Genomic DNA, 19,259 nt, shown 5'->3' with positions numbered 1-19,259 from the left:
GGATCATTATGCCAGTAATAACACACACTGGTTCAATTTCACTTCTCTTGTAAGTGACCACATCTCTACACTTGCACACCTCTACTCCCCTACATGTACATAGATATAGGCCTGCTTCTCAACCAAATGAGAAAAAACGACATACATACATACATACATACATACATGCATATATTTATATTTATATCATCATCATCATTTTCATATAACATCTGTTTTCCTTGCTGGCATGGGTTAGATGGTTTGACAGGGACTGACCAGCTGGAGAGCTTCCTGGGCGTTGATTGTCTGTTTTGACATGGTTTCTACTGCTGGATGCCCTTTCTGACACTATTCCCTTTTCAGAGTGTAACAGGTGCATATGTGTGACATGGGTGCTCTTATGTAGCACCAGCATGAGTGCTTTTGTGTGGTACAGTATGAATGTTTTTGTGTGGCACTAGCAGGGGTGCTTTTATGTAGCACTGGCATGTGTGCTTTTACACGGCACCAACACCTGTGAGGTCAGAAGGCAAGGACATCTTGGCTGAGAGACAAGTGGGGAGGACATGGCTGTAAAGGACATACCATAGTTTTACTTAGCTTGACATGTCTTCTGAAGCACAGCAAACAGCCAGAGGTCTCAGTGCTTCAGTCTCCTCTATGAGGCCCAATGCTAGAAGATCCTTTCTCACCATATATATATATATTTATATATATATATATATGTCATGATTTTCTTTCACACACTCTTGCAATCCAAAATACTTCAAGCATCTGGTCCTCACACTGCAAAACATTGACAAACTTCTTCCTTTCTGCTTCTCCCTTGGCTAAATATACCTATCATAGGTGCAGGAGTGGCTGTGTGGTAAGTAGCTTGCTTACCAACCACATGGTTCTGGATTCATTCCCACTGCATGGCACCTTGGGCAAGTGTCTTCTACTATAGCCTCTGGCCGACCAAAGCCTTTTGAGTGGATTTGGTGGACGGAAACTGAAAGAAGCCCATCGTATATATGTATTTATATGTATGTATGTGTGTCTGTGTTTGTCCCCACCAACATCGCTTGACAACCAATGGTGGTGTGTTTACGTCTCCGTAACTTAGCGGTTCAGCAAAAGAGACCAATACAATAAGTACTAGGCTTCCAGAGAATAAGTCTTGGGGTCGATTTGCTCGACTAAAGGTGGTGCTCCAGCATGGCCACAGTCAAATGACTGAAACAAGTTAAAGTGAGTAAAAAGTGAATCTCCTTGCCTCCTTTCTTATATAGTTCCCTGCTACCACCAATCTTCCAGTCCTTCCTGGTCCATTTCTTCACTCTAATGTCCCTGTCTACTACACTGTTCCACCACCATGTTACGTTAGTTCTGGAAGGGACTTTGCACCAACCACAAATTTGGTCAGTGATCTTCATTAAGTCCCTTAGGAACCTCCAGTTATCCTCTATGTTATATATTCCTATATCTCTCTTTTACCTATTAAATGCTTCAGGTAAAACGTCTCTAAATCTCTGACTATTTAGAGGACCCTTAAGCCTCCAGATTTTCTTAGTTGCTGCCTATCCCTGAGTTTGAAGTCACTGATGACTAACCTATGTTAAGGGGTGTACTCTTCACTTGGGAAAGACTTTGCATTTATGAGCAACCATCTTTCCTGCTTTCTGATGAGAATGTAGTCAATCTGGCTTGTGTATCCATCAGATTGATCAGTGAACAAGTGATTGACTGGTTTCTTGACATTAGTACTGCAAATCATAAGACTATTTTCATCAAAGAACTCCAGCTGTGCGGTTCACTCCTCATTGTGGGAACTAGCTCTATAGCCTCTATGCACTCCATACAAGCCAACCAGATGCTACCCAATATGTCCATTGAAGTCACCTGTCCATATATATGTATATATCATCATCATCATCATCATCATCTCATCAATGTTTAATATCCACCTTCCATGCCAGCATGGGTATATTAGCCCTTAATAAAACAGAAATAAACTGATGAAACAATGGGAGTTTAAAAATTTAATGTCTTATGATTTTGTAATTCATTGTAATTTCAGAGAAGAGCAAGAACAAGCTCATGAAAAATATTTGGAAAGTCTTGACAATTACGAAACCACCCACCTTGGAAACTTTCGGAGAATTTATCCAAGTGAAGTATCAAAAAAATACGATCAGTTCTTCCAAAGTAGCTCTAGTCTCTTTCAGGAGACAATAGCCTTCAAGGCTAGAAGCGAATTGGTCAGGTAAGAGAGAGAGAGAGAGAGAGAGAGACTTTCTAGACATTTAAAAGTGTTTTGGCACTAGCCTCTGAAAATCATGTTGCTGTTTTTGTTGTTGTAGTTGTGGTTGTTGTAGTTGTTGCATATCCCCAGGTAAGTTATGATTGAACAAACCTATTATCAAAAGCCTTTCCAGCTATAATCTTCCTGTTTTTTTTTTTTCTCCTTGAGTATTGTACACTGAAGACAACATACTTCAATGTATCAAACCATTCTAAGGCAGTTGGATATAATTTGAGATGAATTAAGCTGCTCTTTTAAGATTGTGGTCTCGATTCCTGGGCCAGGTGACATGTATTTGTGAGAGCAAAACACTTCATTTCATATTCCTCCAGTCCACTCAGCTGGCAAAAATGAGTAACCCAGCAATGGGCTGGTATCCCATCCAGGTGGCCTATATATATAAACCAGGAAAATGACACTTATAAGTCTCTAGGGCTCAAGAAGGATGTTTTATCCTTTATCCTTTTCAAGCAACCTGAGCAATGATGTAGAAATTCCATCATTAGATTATATAATTCATGTGGGTTTTTATAATTATGGTATTAAATATAATTTTATTTACTTTCTAATCAACTTGTAATTAATCTTTTCTACTAAAGACACAAAGCCTGAAATTTTTTCTTTTTGGTGGTGGGAGATCAGTTGATTACTGGTACTAAATTTATTGACCCCAAAAGGATGAAAGACAATATTGACCTCAGTGGAATTTGAACCCAGAACGTAAAGCTAGACTAAAAGGCACAAAGCATTTTGCCCAGCAGGCTAACAATTCTGCTAGCTCACTGCCTTTAATTAACTTGTAATTAATATCCTACTTGAACTAATCTAAAATGCAAACTTTTAAAGATTAGAAAGGGTTCCATTTTGCTTTGTGTACCATATTTGTCAGCATATAAAATGCATTCTGACATAAGACACATCCTTACTTTATAAGTACATTTTGTGGAAAAAAACAAGTTCAATGTTTCATCATACAGTTTTTTATTCGGTATTTCATCTGTAATATGGCCACACTGCATATTTAAGAATTAAAAGAAGTGTGGTTAATGTGGTATATTATTTTCAGTTGTGAGGGTAGCTGGTAGTTTCATTTTAGATTTCAGTGCTGAAAGCCTATCATTTAGAGATTGCAAAGAACAAAAGTTGCAACGGATCATACATAAAAATTTCATCATGACCATTGATAAAACATTCTTCTTTCTTTTACTCCTCCTTTTCTCTCCACAGACTGTTCTTTCAGTGATGGTATTCAATATCATTTTACCATTTCTAATCTTGCTCTTAGCTTCTTTTTAAAGTCGTTTATCAAAATTTGCAAAATCAATTCTATTATTTTGTTTGTTTTCTCTCTATTTCAGCAAGAACACTATTCTGACCCCCCCCCCATGTCTTTTTTCTACTTTTTTCTTTTTTTTAGTGCTATGTAAACACAATATCTTTGTAAAAAAAATTTTATTCTGAATGTTGTTTTAGAACTTAGCAAACCTTAAATCAATAATCAAAGCTATGTTCTATAAAAGCAGAAGAAGTCTCTCAGAGTTAGAGAAACCATTTAAATATTTGATGCAGTATTGGTCATTTGAAATATGACCAATACTGTATCTCACCTGATTTCTTGACTTACACTCATGCAAATGAAATTGAAAAGAAATCTTTTTGAGTTTCTCGGTCAAATTATTCACTAACTCTGAGAGATTTCTTCTGCTTTTATAGAACATAGTCTCTTATATACAACGAATATTATATCATTATCAAACTGAAAAATGTTCCAGGTTATATGGGTCTATCAAACTTTGGAAATTATAAAATAACTAATGTAGGTGCAGGTGTGACTGTGTGGTAAGAAGCTTGCTTCCCACCCACATGGTTCCAGGTTCAGTTCCACTATATGGCACCTTGAGCAAGTGTTTTCTACTACAGCCTCAGGCCAACCAAAGTCTTATGAGTGGATTTGGTAGACACACACACACACACACATGTATGTATATATATATATATATATTGTTTTTTTCTCTCTCCTTGTTTTTTCTGTGTACCTTTCTGTAGAAGAGCATAGGCTCGAAACGTAAAAGACTTTTTCTATTCCTGAGCATTATACTAATACATCTGTTTGTTTTTACACCACCTGTCTTCGTCTTTTGTTTTTTTTTCGTAAACTTTCCCTATATATATATATATAACTACAATACTCTCATATATATATATATATATATATATATATGAGAGTATTGTAGTTATATTGTAGTTCGCTGGAAGCATTTATGTATTGTTTGTGAAATATAGCATGTCTTGAATGGCACAACAATGCAGGGTGGGCTATAATAACTGTTATAATTTAATTATTCATAGTCTAATATAATATTGTGGAATATAAAAATTCCTTCTTCAGATATTGCTAGAAATTGATCGAGTCACTGCTATAATCAGTTTTCCACACACACACATGTAAAATATATATATATATATATATATATATATATATACAAGGCGAGCTGGCAGAAACGTTAGCTCAGCGGGCGAAATGCGTAGCCATATTTCGTCTGTCGTCACGTTCTGAGTTCAAATGCCCGCCGAGGTCAACTTTGCTTTTCATCCTTTCGGGGTCGATAAATAAAGTAGCAGTTTCGCACTGGGATCGATGTAATTGACTTAATCCGTTTGTCTGTCCTTGTTTGTCCTCTCTATGTTTAGCCCCATGTGGGCAGTAAAGAAATATATATATAAATTTAACCAAATGAATAATAACAGATGATAGATAAATGCCTGTGCATTACAGCTGTTTCCTATGCCTACTCGTAGGGAGTGGTTTTCTCTGTGCATAACCTGAATATTCTACTGGATATTTAATTGACCATAGGTGGTGACCACAGGTTAATCCAGCCCTGCCTGGTGCTTACCATTTAAGTACCCAATTTTTTCAAGAATCCTTATTATATATATATAAATATATATACACACACACATGCTTCTTTCAGTTTCCATCAACCAAATCCACTCACAAGGCTTTGGTCAGCCTGAAGCTATAGTAGAAGACACTTGCCCAAGGTGCTTCACGGTGAGACTGAACCTGGAACCATGCAGTTGGGAAGCAAACTTTTTACCACACAGCCATGCCTACGCCTGATTCTATAAATGAATTTCAAAATATGGATATGCTTTATATTTTCGTTTTCTGTGCTACTATAGGCAAAATGATTCAATTTTGACCTAGTGAATGAATTAATTGAGAAAGGTTCAAAAGAGAATTAAAAGCCTGTAAATAAAAAAAAAATGTTTCTTTTTCAGAACCGGGGACCTCAAAGCACATAAAACTATAAATAATAGCTTGTAAATATTGGATTAAAAAGCCCTTTTGCTCAGAGAAAGTTGAAGGCTGAAGGGTTTTTCAACCCAGTGTTTGCATGCTATTATTTATAGCTTTATGTGCTTCAAGATTCATTGTTTCATAAAAGAATTATTTCATATCCTCTCGAAAGTTTATAAAATCCTTATGACATCAAAAGTAAATGTGTTTGAGAGGCCATTACAAGCATTTTGTGCTTTGAAGAGGACAATGTTTTTGAATAATTAATCAAAACCGAAATAGCGTGTAAGGCTGAGTAGAGGGTGAAGAAAAACTGAACACTTTATTTTTATATCCCCTTATTCATCATACTATCAAGGGTAGGATAGTTCTTCCAAAAGTTTGATATTTATATGCATTGATTAGACATGTGGTATGCTCCAATAACTTCGGTCAAAATCTCTTCATCTGTGAAATTTTTATTTTATTATCATCATCATCATTATCATCATCATCATCATCATCATCATCATCATCATCTTCATCTTCAGAGTCATCGATTAACATCCATTTTCCATGCGGGCATGGATTGGTTTGTTTGACAGGAGTTGGCAAGGCAAGGAGCTACCCCAAGTTCCATTATCTGTTTTGCCCTTCCTAATTCCAAACACTTCACAGAGTGTACTGGGTGCTTTTTATATGGAACCAGCACCAGTGCTTTTTACCTGGCATCATCACTAGTGTTTTTTTACATGGCATCAGCACCAGTACCTTTAATATGGCACCCCCCCCACCACCATTAGTGCATTTTATATGGTGCTATTGCCAGTGCCTTTTATGTGTTACCAGCCCCAGTGCCTTTTTTATGTGACACTATCACCAGTGCTTTTTACATGGCACCAACACCAGTGCTTTTTATGTGGCACCAAGATATTCTCTCACAATTCAAAGCAAAACCAATTATCTTTATTATCTTACTGTTTCTTTCCCGGAATTTCAAATCAAATGATTAGCTTCCCACCCAACATCTGGATTTAGTACCTTGTTAAAATTTTCATTCATTCAAAGAAAAATTTTCAATCAGATTTAAAGTCAAGGCTAAAATAATTAGTAGTGTCTCATCACTTCTCTAATTTTACATCTTAAATGATTAATATGATATCTCATCAAGCTACTTCTATGTCAGTTAATTATATTTCTTGCCTATTATTGAGTTATTTGACAATTATTATTTTTCTATACATGAACTATAGCTACTTTTTATTGACTACCTTCTATGTAGTTTCTGCTCAAGTGATTAGCATTGTAAATGATTATTAGATGTAATATTTTAAAGAGATTTTTTTTTATATATATAAAGTTCCGAATGTGCATACCTAAACAGTACAATGTAACAAGAAGAAGCAAATAAAGCTGAAACATTACAAAAAAATATTCAAATATATTTTATTTAGTTATAATTATGAAGGCATTGAGCTGGCAGAATCCTTAGCATGTTGGTCAAAATGCTTAGTGGCATTTTCTCCGTCTTTATATTCTGAGTTCAAGTTCTACCAAGGTCGACATTGCCTTTCATTCTTTCAGGGTCAATAAGATATGTACCAGTTGAACACTAGGGTTGGTATCATCAACTTATACCACCCCCAAAATTGCAAGTCTTGTGCCAAAGTTTGAAACCATTATTATTATGGAGTAAAGATTGTTTGCCAACATAACTTGGCAGTCCTGGTTTAGGATGAATGTTGCTGTAATTTAGCTCCCAGAGACATCGTCTCTAGCTGGCTATACGACATGATATGTGTCCTTATATTTTTGAACAAGAGAATCTAGCAACCCCACTCAGCTCAAAACAGTATCTGTGTATTGTGATTTCTGGGTTATTTCTCTTCATCAGCACAGAATAATTGTTCAGCTAGAGGTGGCGCTGCCAAATTCCCATTTGAAATATATAGTTTTCAAAGTGGCAACTAGTCACTTATCTATAAATTAGAAAATTTCTTTTTTTAAATCTCACAACGAGAGATATTCAGCAACAATACTTTGGAGTAAAGATTGTTTGCCAACAAGACATGGCAGTCCTGGTTTAAGACGAATGTTGTTGTAAGTTAGCCCAGGAGACATTATCTCTAGCTGGCTATACTACACAATCTGTGTCCTTATATTTTCAAACAAGGGAATCTAGCACCCCAACTCAGTTCAAAACAATATCTGTGTATCGAGATTTCCGGGTTATTTCCCTTCATCAGCACAGAATAATTGTTCCGTTAGATATTGTTTTGAGCTGAGTGGAGGTGCTAGATTCCCTTGTTTGAAAATATAAGGACACAGATTGTGTCATATAGCCAGCTAAAGACAATGTCTACTGGGGCTAAATTACAGCAACATTCGTCCTAAACCAGAACTGCCATTTTATGTTGCCAAACAATCTTTACTCCAAAGTACTGTTGCTGAATATCTCTCGTTGTGAGATTTAAAAATAGTAATTTTCTAACATTATTATCATCATCATTATTTTGTCTCACCCATGATAGCATGGAAGAAGGATGTTAAATGATAATGATGATGATGATTATTATTATTATTATTATTTGGGTGGCAAGCTGGCAGAGTTGTTAGCACACCGGGCAAAATGCATAGTGGCATTTTGTTCATCTTTACAATCGGAGTTCAAATTCTGCCAAGGTTGACTCTACCTTTCATCCTTTTGGGGTCAATGAAATAAGTACCAGTTATGCACTAGGGTCAATGTAATTGACAAACACCCAACCCCCAAATTTCAGGCCTTGTGCTTATTGCAGAAACAATTATTATCATTATTATTATTATTATTATTATAAATATACATCACAACCTTATGTGTGTGACATGGAGATTTCATATCAAGATAAACAGCACATAACCTTGTAGGTTGGGTTCTGTTAGAAGTTTCTTCGGGTTTAGTAGCTCCTCCTGCTCAAAATGTCCCTGATTAAGGGTGGTTTAAGGATGATGAGTGGAACACCCATGTTTCCTGAGGGAAATTATTGAAACCCCAAAGAATTCCTCTCAACACATGGCTATGATGCTTCCCTACTACTCCTGTTCATTATCAGAAATGCACATATCATCAGCCACCAAGGAGCATGCTCAACTGGTTAAGGTCAGGCAACTGATGAGCATCTATGTAGTATTGAGCAGAATATTTGCTGTAGCCCGTCTTTTTATTATTATTAGTAGTAGTAGTATTAGGTTGTTCTGAAAATAATGGTCATTCTAAGTGTTGTATTTGGAAATACAATTTAATCATAGTATTTTAATTATATTTTCGGTGAATTTCAACATACTTATAATTGATGTATGCTCTTTAATAATTTTCTACTTATTTCAAACAGAAAACATTCTTGAAGCACAGGTGCCCTTAATTATGAACATGACAAAAAATGGATCTTCACTTACTTTTCTTGCATGAGTTCAAGCTTGGGCACAATGCCTCCCATACCGCTGCCAATGTCAACAGAGCATGGGGAGAGGGATCCACAAGTGATCACACACTGTGAAGGTGGTTTCAGAAATTCTGTAGTGGTCATGAGAGCCTTGAAGATGAAGAAAGTAGAGGACGGTTATGCAGTCTTGACAATGAACAATTGAAAGCAATTGTTGAACGAAACCTACTTCAGAGTGTCAGAGAAATGTCTCAGGCACTTGGTCTCATTTAAACACATTTTAAGTGATAAAACTTTCAGGTCCAAACCAGAGGTGGAATCAGCTTTCAAAGATTTCTTAGCATCAATGCCAATAAGTTTTTATCAACGAGGCATAAATAACCTCGTTGATCAATGGCAGAGATGTATAGCTGTTCACGGCTCATACTTTGACTCATCAAAACATTTCTATTGTTAATTTTTCCAGAATAAAATTATGTTTCTGAAATCGGCCATTATTTTTGGAACAACCTGATAGTAGTTGTATTCCTTAATTTGGACAGTGATGATCTTGTTAATGCTGGACCGTTTTATTGACTCCCTATCAAGTTATGTAATCTTAAATATTATTATTATTATTATTATTATTATTATTATTATTATTATTATTACATTTCGAGTGTGATCATTATCTGCGTCGCCTTACTAGCACTTGTGCTGGGGGCACATGAAAAAAACATTCGAGCGAGGTTGTTGCCAGTGCCACTGGACTGGCTCCTGTGCAGGTGGCACATAAAAAGCACCATTTGAACGTGGTCGTTGCTAGTACCACCTAACTGGCCCTCATGCCATTAGCACATAAAAGCACCCACTACACTCTCGGAGTGTTTGGTGTTAGGAAGGGAATCCAGCTGTAGAAACTCTGCCAGATCAGATTGGAGTCTGGTTCGCCAGACCTCAGTCAAATCGTCCAACCCATGCTAGCATGGAAAGTGGAACTTAATCGATGATTATTATCATTATTATTATTATTATTATTACTGAGAGAGCAGCACATGCCATCAAAGTGACACTGGGGTACAGATATACAGAGCCCAATATACCCATCATGATTACTCGCCTGATAAGGGTACACCAGGCACATGCATTATTATTTGTGTTTAAATGAAAAGTAATGTGATGTTCCATCAGTTGTAAGTATATAGTGCTTATTTTGTGAAAGTATATGATGCATATTTTGTATTTTTCAAAGTTGATCAATAATGAGGTATATGCATACTACAGTTATCTCCCATTTTTGTAACTCTTAAATGAAAGAAATTGTTTTTATGAATTTTACGTACTTGATTTGTGTGTGTGTGTGTGTTAATTTTTTTGGTGGGGTTTTGTTTCTTTTCTTTTAATTTCCTCTGAATTCTCTTTGATGTTTTCAATGGCTAACATTTTTCTATTAACTCTTAGTTATAAAATTATTTTTGATGAGTACACAAAAGAGATTAATGCTAGATCTTTTAATGTACATGAATAGTTGATATTCAGTGTGCTCGAGAGATAATTTAATATTACATGCAAGGTGAGGCTATAAATTATCATTTAGAGAATCCTGTGCCAGCAAAAATTTTTTTATTGCTTTGAAGTCACATTTAAAGTTTTGTTAATATTTCATTGCTATCTTATTGCACAATGTCAAACTTCTTATGTCCAAATAACTGTTAGCTACCTCAAATTTTCCAGTAAGCTGACAAAATGAGTTGGTGTCTTCCTTTTCCTTGCACTATAAAATCTAGCATTTAAAAACTCACTTTTAAATGTGTTTTCTTTTCCAGATGTCATGTTGCCCTTCATTTAACAGGGAGAAATTATAGCGGAGTTTATTGCAAATTAGCTTTTGTGTTGCGAGATGATAATGAAAGCTAACTGAATGGAAAAATAACAAACAAAAACGCTAAAAAGAGAATCATAGAACAAATTAATGGTAGATACAATAGTTGATAGAGTAAATTCCTGGAGCACTAAAGTCTGAAACATTGTTTCCTTATTCCTCTGTACTCAGTTCACTTTTTAAAGCAACTGAGAGAGAGAGACATAAATGTTGCGCAATCTAATTTCTTTTCATCTATAGATCTTATGGCCCATAACCATATAAGAATTCCTCAGTGTGACAAAATTATAAAAGCTTGGTCCATGACAGATAATTCATAGAAGTGAACAATAAAAGGGAAATTGGTATTTAATTTGATATGTCGTTAGTCATAAAACAAGGCATTCCATTTCTTTTTTTTTTTTTTTTTTAATCTTGGCAATCTGTTACAGGTAATAAATTATTGGACATTGCCTGGATAAGGAAAACCAGTGAGGTATATGCAATTTTAGTGACTGAATTAACTCTTGCAATTTATAGTACTGTATATATAAAGAAAAATACTAGATTAGCGTAATTTAGAGCTAATTGTTCTACCCTTTTTTGTGTGAAAAGCCTCAATATAATCATTTGATCTAGTAAGAATGATAGCCAGATTTCCTAAAATTACATTGTACTGTCTTTGAGAAAGAAATGGGTTAGGATGGTTATAGCTGGATTGACTTGGATCATTGGTCTGCAACAACAACAACAACCATTAAGATACAAATTTATTGAAATGGATTTCAGTCAAATAGAATTAAGGTTTTATAGACATCATCATCATCATTGTTTAACGTCCATTTTCCATGCTAGCATGGGTTGGACGGTTTGACCAGGGTCTGGGAAGCCAGGAGGCTGCAGCAGGCTCCAGTCTGATCTGGTTGTGTTTCTACAGCTGGATGCCCTTCCTAACGCCAACCTTTCCGTGAGTGTAGTGGGTGCTTTTTACATGCCACCAGCACAGGTGCCTGGGGAGGCTAGCAGTGGCCATGATCGGTTGGTGCTTTTTATGTGCCACCAGCACAGAAGCCAGTCAAGGTGGTGCTGGCATCAGCCATGTTTGGATGGTGCTTTTTATGTGCCACCGGCACAGGTATCACAACTACAATTTCCATTTGATATTTATTTTGATGTTGATGTACTTGACTTAATAGGTCTCCTCAAGCTCAGAAGGTCACATGCCACCAGTACAGAAGCCAGTCAAGGCGACGCTGGCATGGGCAGCGCTGGCCTTCATTTAAAATGTATTGGTCAGATCTGAATTCAAAAGCGAAAATATTCTTCTGTGTGGGGGAAGGGCTTGTGTGGGGGAGTGAGAATACTCAGAGAACTCATGTGACATATTGATGTATTGAAAGGACTGATGTGGTTTGGAATTAACAGTAGAAATGTGTGATGCTTTTTTTAAGTAAATTACAACATTGTGGAATATTGTGAAAGCTTTCCAAAAACAAAGGTACTGAGGATTAAGATAAATTTGTGTTTCTAGTATTTCTTTCCTCTGTCACTGAGTTACCATTTCCTAATGCAGTCTTAGAGGGTTCTATTATGGCATGATGTCTTCAGTAACTAAACATGGTGGGAGCTCAGCCTACTCCAGGTCTGAGTAGAACCAATTTCTTACAGAGAGAGAGAAGGGAAAAAGAATGATCAACTCCAAATTCTGGCTCCTATCTTAATTGGGCAAATGTTATGGTCTCTAGATAGAGCTATGCTGTTCTATCACCAATTGGTCTACCAAGTCTCAGCTACCAATGATCATTGTCCTTCTGAAAGCATGTAAATCAAAGTTGACCTCAAAAGGACTTGACCTCGAGATGCAGTGAACCAGATTATCTAACAGATCTGATATTTGTTAGTATCCTATGATAGTCTATCCAGCATCCAGCTTTCCTCACTTGACCATGATGAAGTCAATAAGATGTTAGTCTTTGGACCTGGTGTTGGAAATGGTGTAGTTGTTGGTTAAGTTATGTTTCACACATAGAGAAAGAAGTATGATGCTGTTACTGTTACTATGGTTTCTGATTACTCATTTTCAGTTATTGTTGTCTTTTTGTTGTTTTGTTTTGCATGAAGATACCCTGTTAGAATGACTTTGTTTTTTTGTTTGAGTATTTTACTTAGTGTCATATCTAATGTCTGATAGAATAGGTCAGAGTGGCAGAGTTCATAGTAGCTCTCTTTCAAGAGCAGTACCTAGTAACATTAGCTACTCCCTAATGCCAACTAGTGTTTCAGTCAGTTTAGTTTGCTATCTTTTATTTGTTTCAGGCATTTGACTGAGGCCATGCTGGGGCAACAGTACTTGCTTTATGTTAATCCTGGTACTAATTCTATCAATCTCTTTTGCCAAACTAGGCTAGCACTAGACAGATATACATGGCATCACAATCAGGTCCTCAGTGTCATAAACGCAGCACTCAAGGAGAAGATCGAGGGATATAATGTTTCGGCTGATATGCCCTCCAGCCTTCATCAGGTGTCTTGGGGAAATTTTGAACCTGGGTTCTCATTCCTTGTTGTTTATTGTTGTTGTTGTTGTTGTTATTATTATTATTATTTAGGTCACTGCCTAGAATCGAACTTGGAATCTTGATGTTAGTAGCTGGCGCTCTTAACCACTATGCCTTATGCCCGTGGGCAATTATGGAGTGAATTTTAGGGCTTATAAATTTAATATTCTCTTATCCTACCTTAATACCAGTTCCCATATGCTGTTCATGTCTGCACTCGGTCTGCTTAGAAGTTTGTTGTGTTCTTTTAGTTTTTGTATTTTCCAGTGGTGTTCTCTGTCTATTATTTTAACTTCATCCCACAAGAGGAAGTGGTCTCTATTTTCCCATACATGATCCTATACTCGATTTGTCAATATCTCCCCATGTCACAGCTTTGCGATGTTCTTCTACCTTTATTTTGAGGAGGCGGCATGTTTCACCTTTGTATAACCTACCACAGCTGCATGGGATGGAGTACACACAGTTCTTAGTCATATTCTCTTCTATTGGTGGTTTTACTTGAAGGAGATATTTGCGAAGTGTTGTATTACTTTTGAATGCTGTCCTGATGTCATATGGATATAATAGAGTACCCAAAAGTAGAAAAGCACGGAAGGATATACTTCTAGAAGGAGGGAAAAAGACATAAGGCCAGGCCTTCAAAAGAAATATACAAGATATATTAAAGATAGAAGGAATACTAGGAGGTGGCTGCATGGCTGGAAAGACTGTTAATATTTCCACTCATAAAAACAACAAAAAGACCGAACTTAATCCTATGGAACACAGAATGGAAAATTGGAATTTTGCTAGAGCTGACAGTGCCATGGGAGGTGAACATCGCTAATGCAGAGCAATGAAAGGAGAAGAGGTATGAGAGATTAATCGAAGATTATGGAGAACAGGGATGGAATGTCAAGTTTTTACCTCCTGGCAGTGGGGGCTAGAGGTTTCATTGAAAGAAAAATGGCAATGTTATTTAAAAGAAGGTTTGCATTTTCAAGCTCAGAGCTGAGAAAAGTAATAAGGTGGATACAGGAGGCAGTCAACAAAGCCAGCTTCTATATGTAGCTGAAATGAGAAGACTCAAAATGGCTTGAAAGCCATAACATGCCGACTGGGAAAAGCATTGCTAGATGAGGCTGGCTGACACTGAAGCAGCATCACTGATTGACAGGTAGGCCAAGATAGTGATCTTGTTCATAGCACACCCTCCTCCAAGTTTGAAAGCTTGTACCACCAAATAGGTGGTCGGCTTTGGCTGCTGGAACTGAAACTAACATGACCCTGTTGAAAGGCAGGTTTAGAGAGGGCATGGACCAAAACTACGTGCCCTTGCCCTCCATCAGTCAGTTGAAGCTTAGACAGTGACACAGAACAGTTAGCTGGTGCTGGTTGCTGGAGTTTACTAGTGAGTATTTACAGGGAAATTTGGCAGATTGGTCATTTGCCCGCTGACGTTTGTTGATACTGCATCAAAGAAACCAAAGAGCAAAAGAAAAAACGCACTCAACACCAGAGCTGAAGATACTTCTGAAAGGATGAGGTGCCCACCACATCAAAAACAGTAAAGGAGTAGGGACTGAAACTGGACTTGGTTCATCCTGATGATGTTTTTAGCCATTGGATCCTATAAAAGAGATGTTGAGGTAGTAAACCATGAAACATGGTTGGAATTCCACAGGGGCTTAAACACACCAACGCCAGTTGTCAGTCAGGGAGCAAACAGAGGCACACAAACACACACACATGCATAATGGACTTCTTTCAGTTTTGATCTACTAATTGCACTCACGAGGCTTTGCTCAACCTGAGACTATAGTAGAAGATGCTTGCCCAGAGTGTCATGTAGTGGGGCTGAACCCAGAACCATGTAATTGGGAAGTAAGTTTCTTACCACACAGCTATGCCTGCACCTGTGATCTGATCCTTACAACAAAAATTATGTCTTATAAATAATGTCCACTCTGAAAATAGCTCTTGCATAAGAAGGTATAGACCACAACAACCTTGTTGAGAGAACCCCCTCTAAGTAGCCTGATTTCATTGAGTTCCACATTATAGTGCCTTGGTTCACTGACCTTGATAACTGTTTGTCCCTGGTTTTGGCTTGTCAAGTTGCTGACATCAAGTGATGCCTATATATGTCACATGACAAGCATAATTACTTAAATTATGTTTCTTGATTTTTATGATTGCTACTGTATATAGGATGCCCTGACATGTGGGTTTTCTGTCCAGAAACTGAGCTGAGTGGACAATTTTTAGGTTACCTTTCCTTAGCTCCTATCCTGCTAGGGAAAATGGTATATCCCTACATAGAACTATTCAATCACACCAGTTTCCTGCCAAGGGCCAGGAAACTCAGTCCCAGCTACTAATGATCATTGCCATTCTAAATTAATGATAGGCAGAGTTTTGACTAGAAATTTCTTTCACACTCAGACCTGATTCTGTTGCCTTACATTTTTTGTGTTTACAGTTAATCACTTTGTCAACCCAAGTGAAATCATAGTTGTGTCTGATGCTGGTGTCATGTAACTGGCATCTGTGCTGGTGGGATGTAAAAAGCACCTTTCAAGCATAGAGTCTCATGGATGCCAGTGGCATGTGCAAAGCACCTTTTGAGTGTTGGGCCTCATGGAAGCAATGACAAATGACTGAAACCTTTGGCAGTGAAGACTGTTTTAACCATGGTGATTTAATCCGACTCTGCTGCTTTCCTAACCCTGGCATTCACGCTACCGATGAACAGCGATGAAGTATCTCCTTCTGTGAAAAAAATAAACTATTATTGTTATTTGTTCAGCGATTCGTGTTCCTGCCATTTTATTCCTTTCTACAACATTGTAGGGAAATGTGTGAAGCAACCTACAAGTGCAGATATCACACAGAGATAGATAACAAAAATCCTACACATACAACAATTTCACAATATTTTTCATTATTTTCAAAATTAATTAAAACAACAGTTAAGAGTGATTCATTAGGAATACAGTAATGAAAGAGTTAAAGCTGACCATCACAGCTTATTTTTCTCTCAGAGGATAATTCTTCCTAGTCTCACCTACAAGATAACAAGGCTATGATTGATAAATACCAAAGCATATCTCTCTGGATAAGCCTGCTCATTGCATCTCTGGGAAGGAAATAAAACTCTGCTTTGTCACATGAACTGGCCAATAGCAGCAAACTATATGCAAAAAATTGCAGAAACTAGAGCATTAGAGACATCTCATCAACCTTATGCTTGTTCTATCCCTGGTTCACATCACTAAATACACCACCCTGTAACTTTTGTGTACGGCCTCTGCCTCCTCTCTCTCTCTCACATCTATACCATCTTTCTCTCCTCTCTCTCTCTCCCTCTCTCTTCCCCCTCTCCCCCTCTCTCTTTCCATCTTTCCTTCTAATGCAAGATATCACCTTCTCTATCTCTCGATACTACTCCCCCCACCAATTGAGGGGTCTTGTTCTGCAAGTTACTTAGTGACCTCACTGTTGCTGGTGCCATGTCAACTGCACCTGGCACACTCTGTAAATGTAAAGTGGTTGGCATTAGGATGAGCATCCGGCAATAGAAACCATGCCAAAACAGGATAGCAGAACTTGGTGCAGTCTTCTGACTTGCCAGTTCCTGTCAAACACCGTCCTATCCATGCCAGTCTGGAAAACGGACTTAAATGATGATGATGACGATGATGATGAGGATGATGATGGTGGTGGTGGTGGTGGTGGTGGTGGTGGTGGTGATCGTGATGGTGATGATGATGATGGTAGTGGTGGTGGTGGTGATGATGATGATGATGATGATGGTGGTGGTGGTGGTGATGGTGATGGTGATGATGATGATGATGTATTTGAACAACTGGAAATTGATAGATGATGAGAGTTTGGCATGATGTAATTCTTGGCAGGAAATATGTCGTACAGTGTTGCAATTACATTATAGCGTTTAGTTCACACATTTAGAAGAATAGCACTAAATACTTTTATTGGAAGCAATACTGGCTTAAACTGAGTAAGCATTATTCAATAGCAGAAAAAAAATTTGAGCCATCCATGAAGCAAGTTTCTTTATAGGTCTTCACTTAGCCCAACAGTTAATAGTACTGTGTACATATATATATATAATATATATATATATATATATATATATTATATATATATATATATGTGTGTGTGTATATATATATATATATATATATGTGTGTGTGTGTGTATATATATATATATTATATATATATATATATATATATATATATATATATATAATATATATATATATATACATATACATATATATATATATAATGGAATTTGTATCTTTGTGGTCCAGTACCGGTGGCACACAAGAAAACCATCCGAAGTGGCCGTAGCTGGTACCGCATCGACTGGCCTCCGTGCTGTGGGCACAACAAACACCATCTGATCGTGGCCGTTCGCCAGCCTCACCTGGCACCTGTGTCGGTGGCACATAAAAACACCATCCAAAGACCCGGCGACGTAGTCAGTCCACCTGTGCATACCTTCCCTCTTATGACACTTGTGAAGACCTGTTGAGGCAGAGGCAAGTGTGTGACACTTGTGAAGACCTGTTGAGGCAGAGGCAAGTGTGTGACACTTGTGGAGACCTGTTGAGGCAAGTGTGTGACACGCGTGACACTTGTGAAGACCTGTTGAGGCAAGTGAAAATCAAACCAAATCAAAATAGATGAACATCAATGGAATTTGTATCTTTGTGGTTCCAGTACCGGTGGCACACAAGAAAACCATCCGATCGTGGCCGTTCGCCAGCCACATCTGGCACCTGTGTCGGTGGCACATAAAGACACCATCCGAAGACCCGGCGACGTAGACAGTCCACCTGTGCATACCTTCCTTCTTGTGACACTTGTGAAGACCTGTTGAGGCAAGTGACACTTGTGAAGACCTGTTGAGGCAAGTGAAAATCAAATCAAATCAAAACAAATCAAAATAGATGAACATAAATGGAATTTGTATCTTTGTGGTACCAGTGCCGGTGGCACACAAGAAAATCATCCGAATGTGGCCGTAGCCAGTACCGCATAGACTGGCCTCCGTGCTTTGGGGACGTAACAAACACCATCCGATCGTGGCCGTCCGCCAGCCTCATCTGGCACCTGTGTCGGTGGCACATAAAAACACCATCCGAGCGTGGCCGTCTGCCAGCCTCGTCTGGCACCTGCCAGCCTCATCTGGCACCTGTGTCGGTGGCACATAAAAACACCATCCGAGCGTGGCCGTCTGCCAGCCTCGTCTGGCACCTGTGTCGGTGGCACATAAAAACACCATCCGAGCGTGGCCGTTCGCCAGCCTCGTCTGGCACCTGTGTCGGTGGCACATAAAATCACCCACTACACTCTCGGAGTGGTTGGCGTTAGGAAGGGCATCCAGCTGTAGAAACACTGCCAGATCTGACTGGCCTGGTGCAGCCTTCGGGCTCCCCAGACCCCAGTTGAACCGTCCAACCCATGCTAGCATGGAAAACGGACGCTAAATGATGATGATGATGATGATGATGATACATATATATATATACACACACACACATATATATATATATATATATATATATATATATATATATATACATACATACATACACATACATACATATATACATACACATACACACACATATACATAGTATATGTATATATTAGAAAGTCTGTGCGATATTTTTATGTGTATTTTAGTTTTTCTAACATTTCATTTCTCGCTTTTGATCTTATTAATGTGATCTAGAAAACAGTATATCAATAGCTGCTACAAAGCTACAATCTTATATCAAAACCACTTTGCTGTGTGTCAGGCCACCATGCTCTTAGTTAATTACCTTTGCATTTTAACTGATATACATTTTATCAACGTACAAGGGAAG

The 19,259-nt window shown here is 37.8% G+C and overlaps 1 protein-coding gene across 6 annotated transcripts in view; it reads left to right on the top strand.

Moving 5' to 3' along the window:
• Positions 1–19,259, top strand: part of LOC115232355 (tubulin polyglutamylase ttll6-like) — a 497,092-nt gene that overhangs the window by 408,008 nt on the left and 69,825 nt on the right. For all 6 annotated transcript variants that reach the window (XM_036513235.1, XM_036513233.1, XM_036513224.1 and 3 more), the window contains one exon: positions 2,045–2,230. In XM_036513235.1, the coding sequence (XP_036369128.1) occupies positions 2,045–2,230 (186 nt within the window). The remainder of the gene's footprint in view (positions 1–2,044; positions 2,231–19,259) is intronic.

This window comes from Octopus sinensis, linkage group LG2, assembly GCF_006345805.1.
Source record: "Octopus sinensis linkage group LG2, ASM634580v1, whole genome shotgun sequence".
NCBI lineage: Eukaryota > Metazoa > Mollusca > Cephalopoda > Octopoda > Octopodidae > Octopus > Octopus sinensis.
The sequence above is the reverse complement of the archived record's forward strand: the minus strand, read 5'-3'. Positions and strand labels throughout refer to the sequence as shown.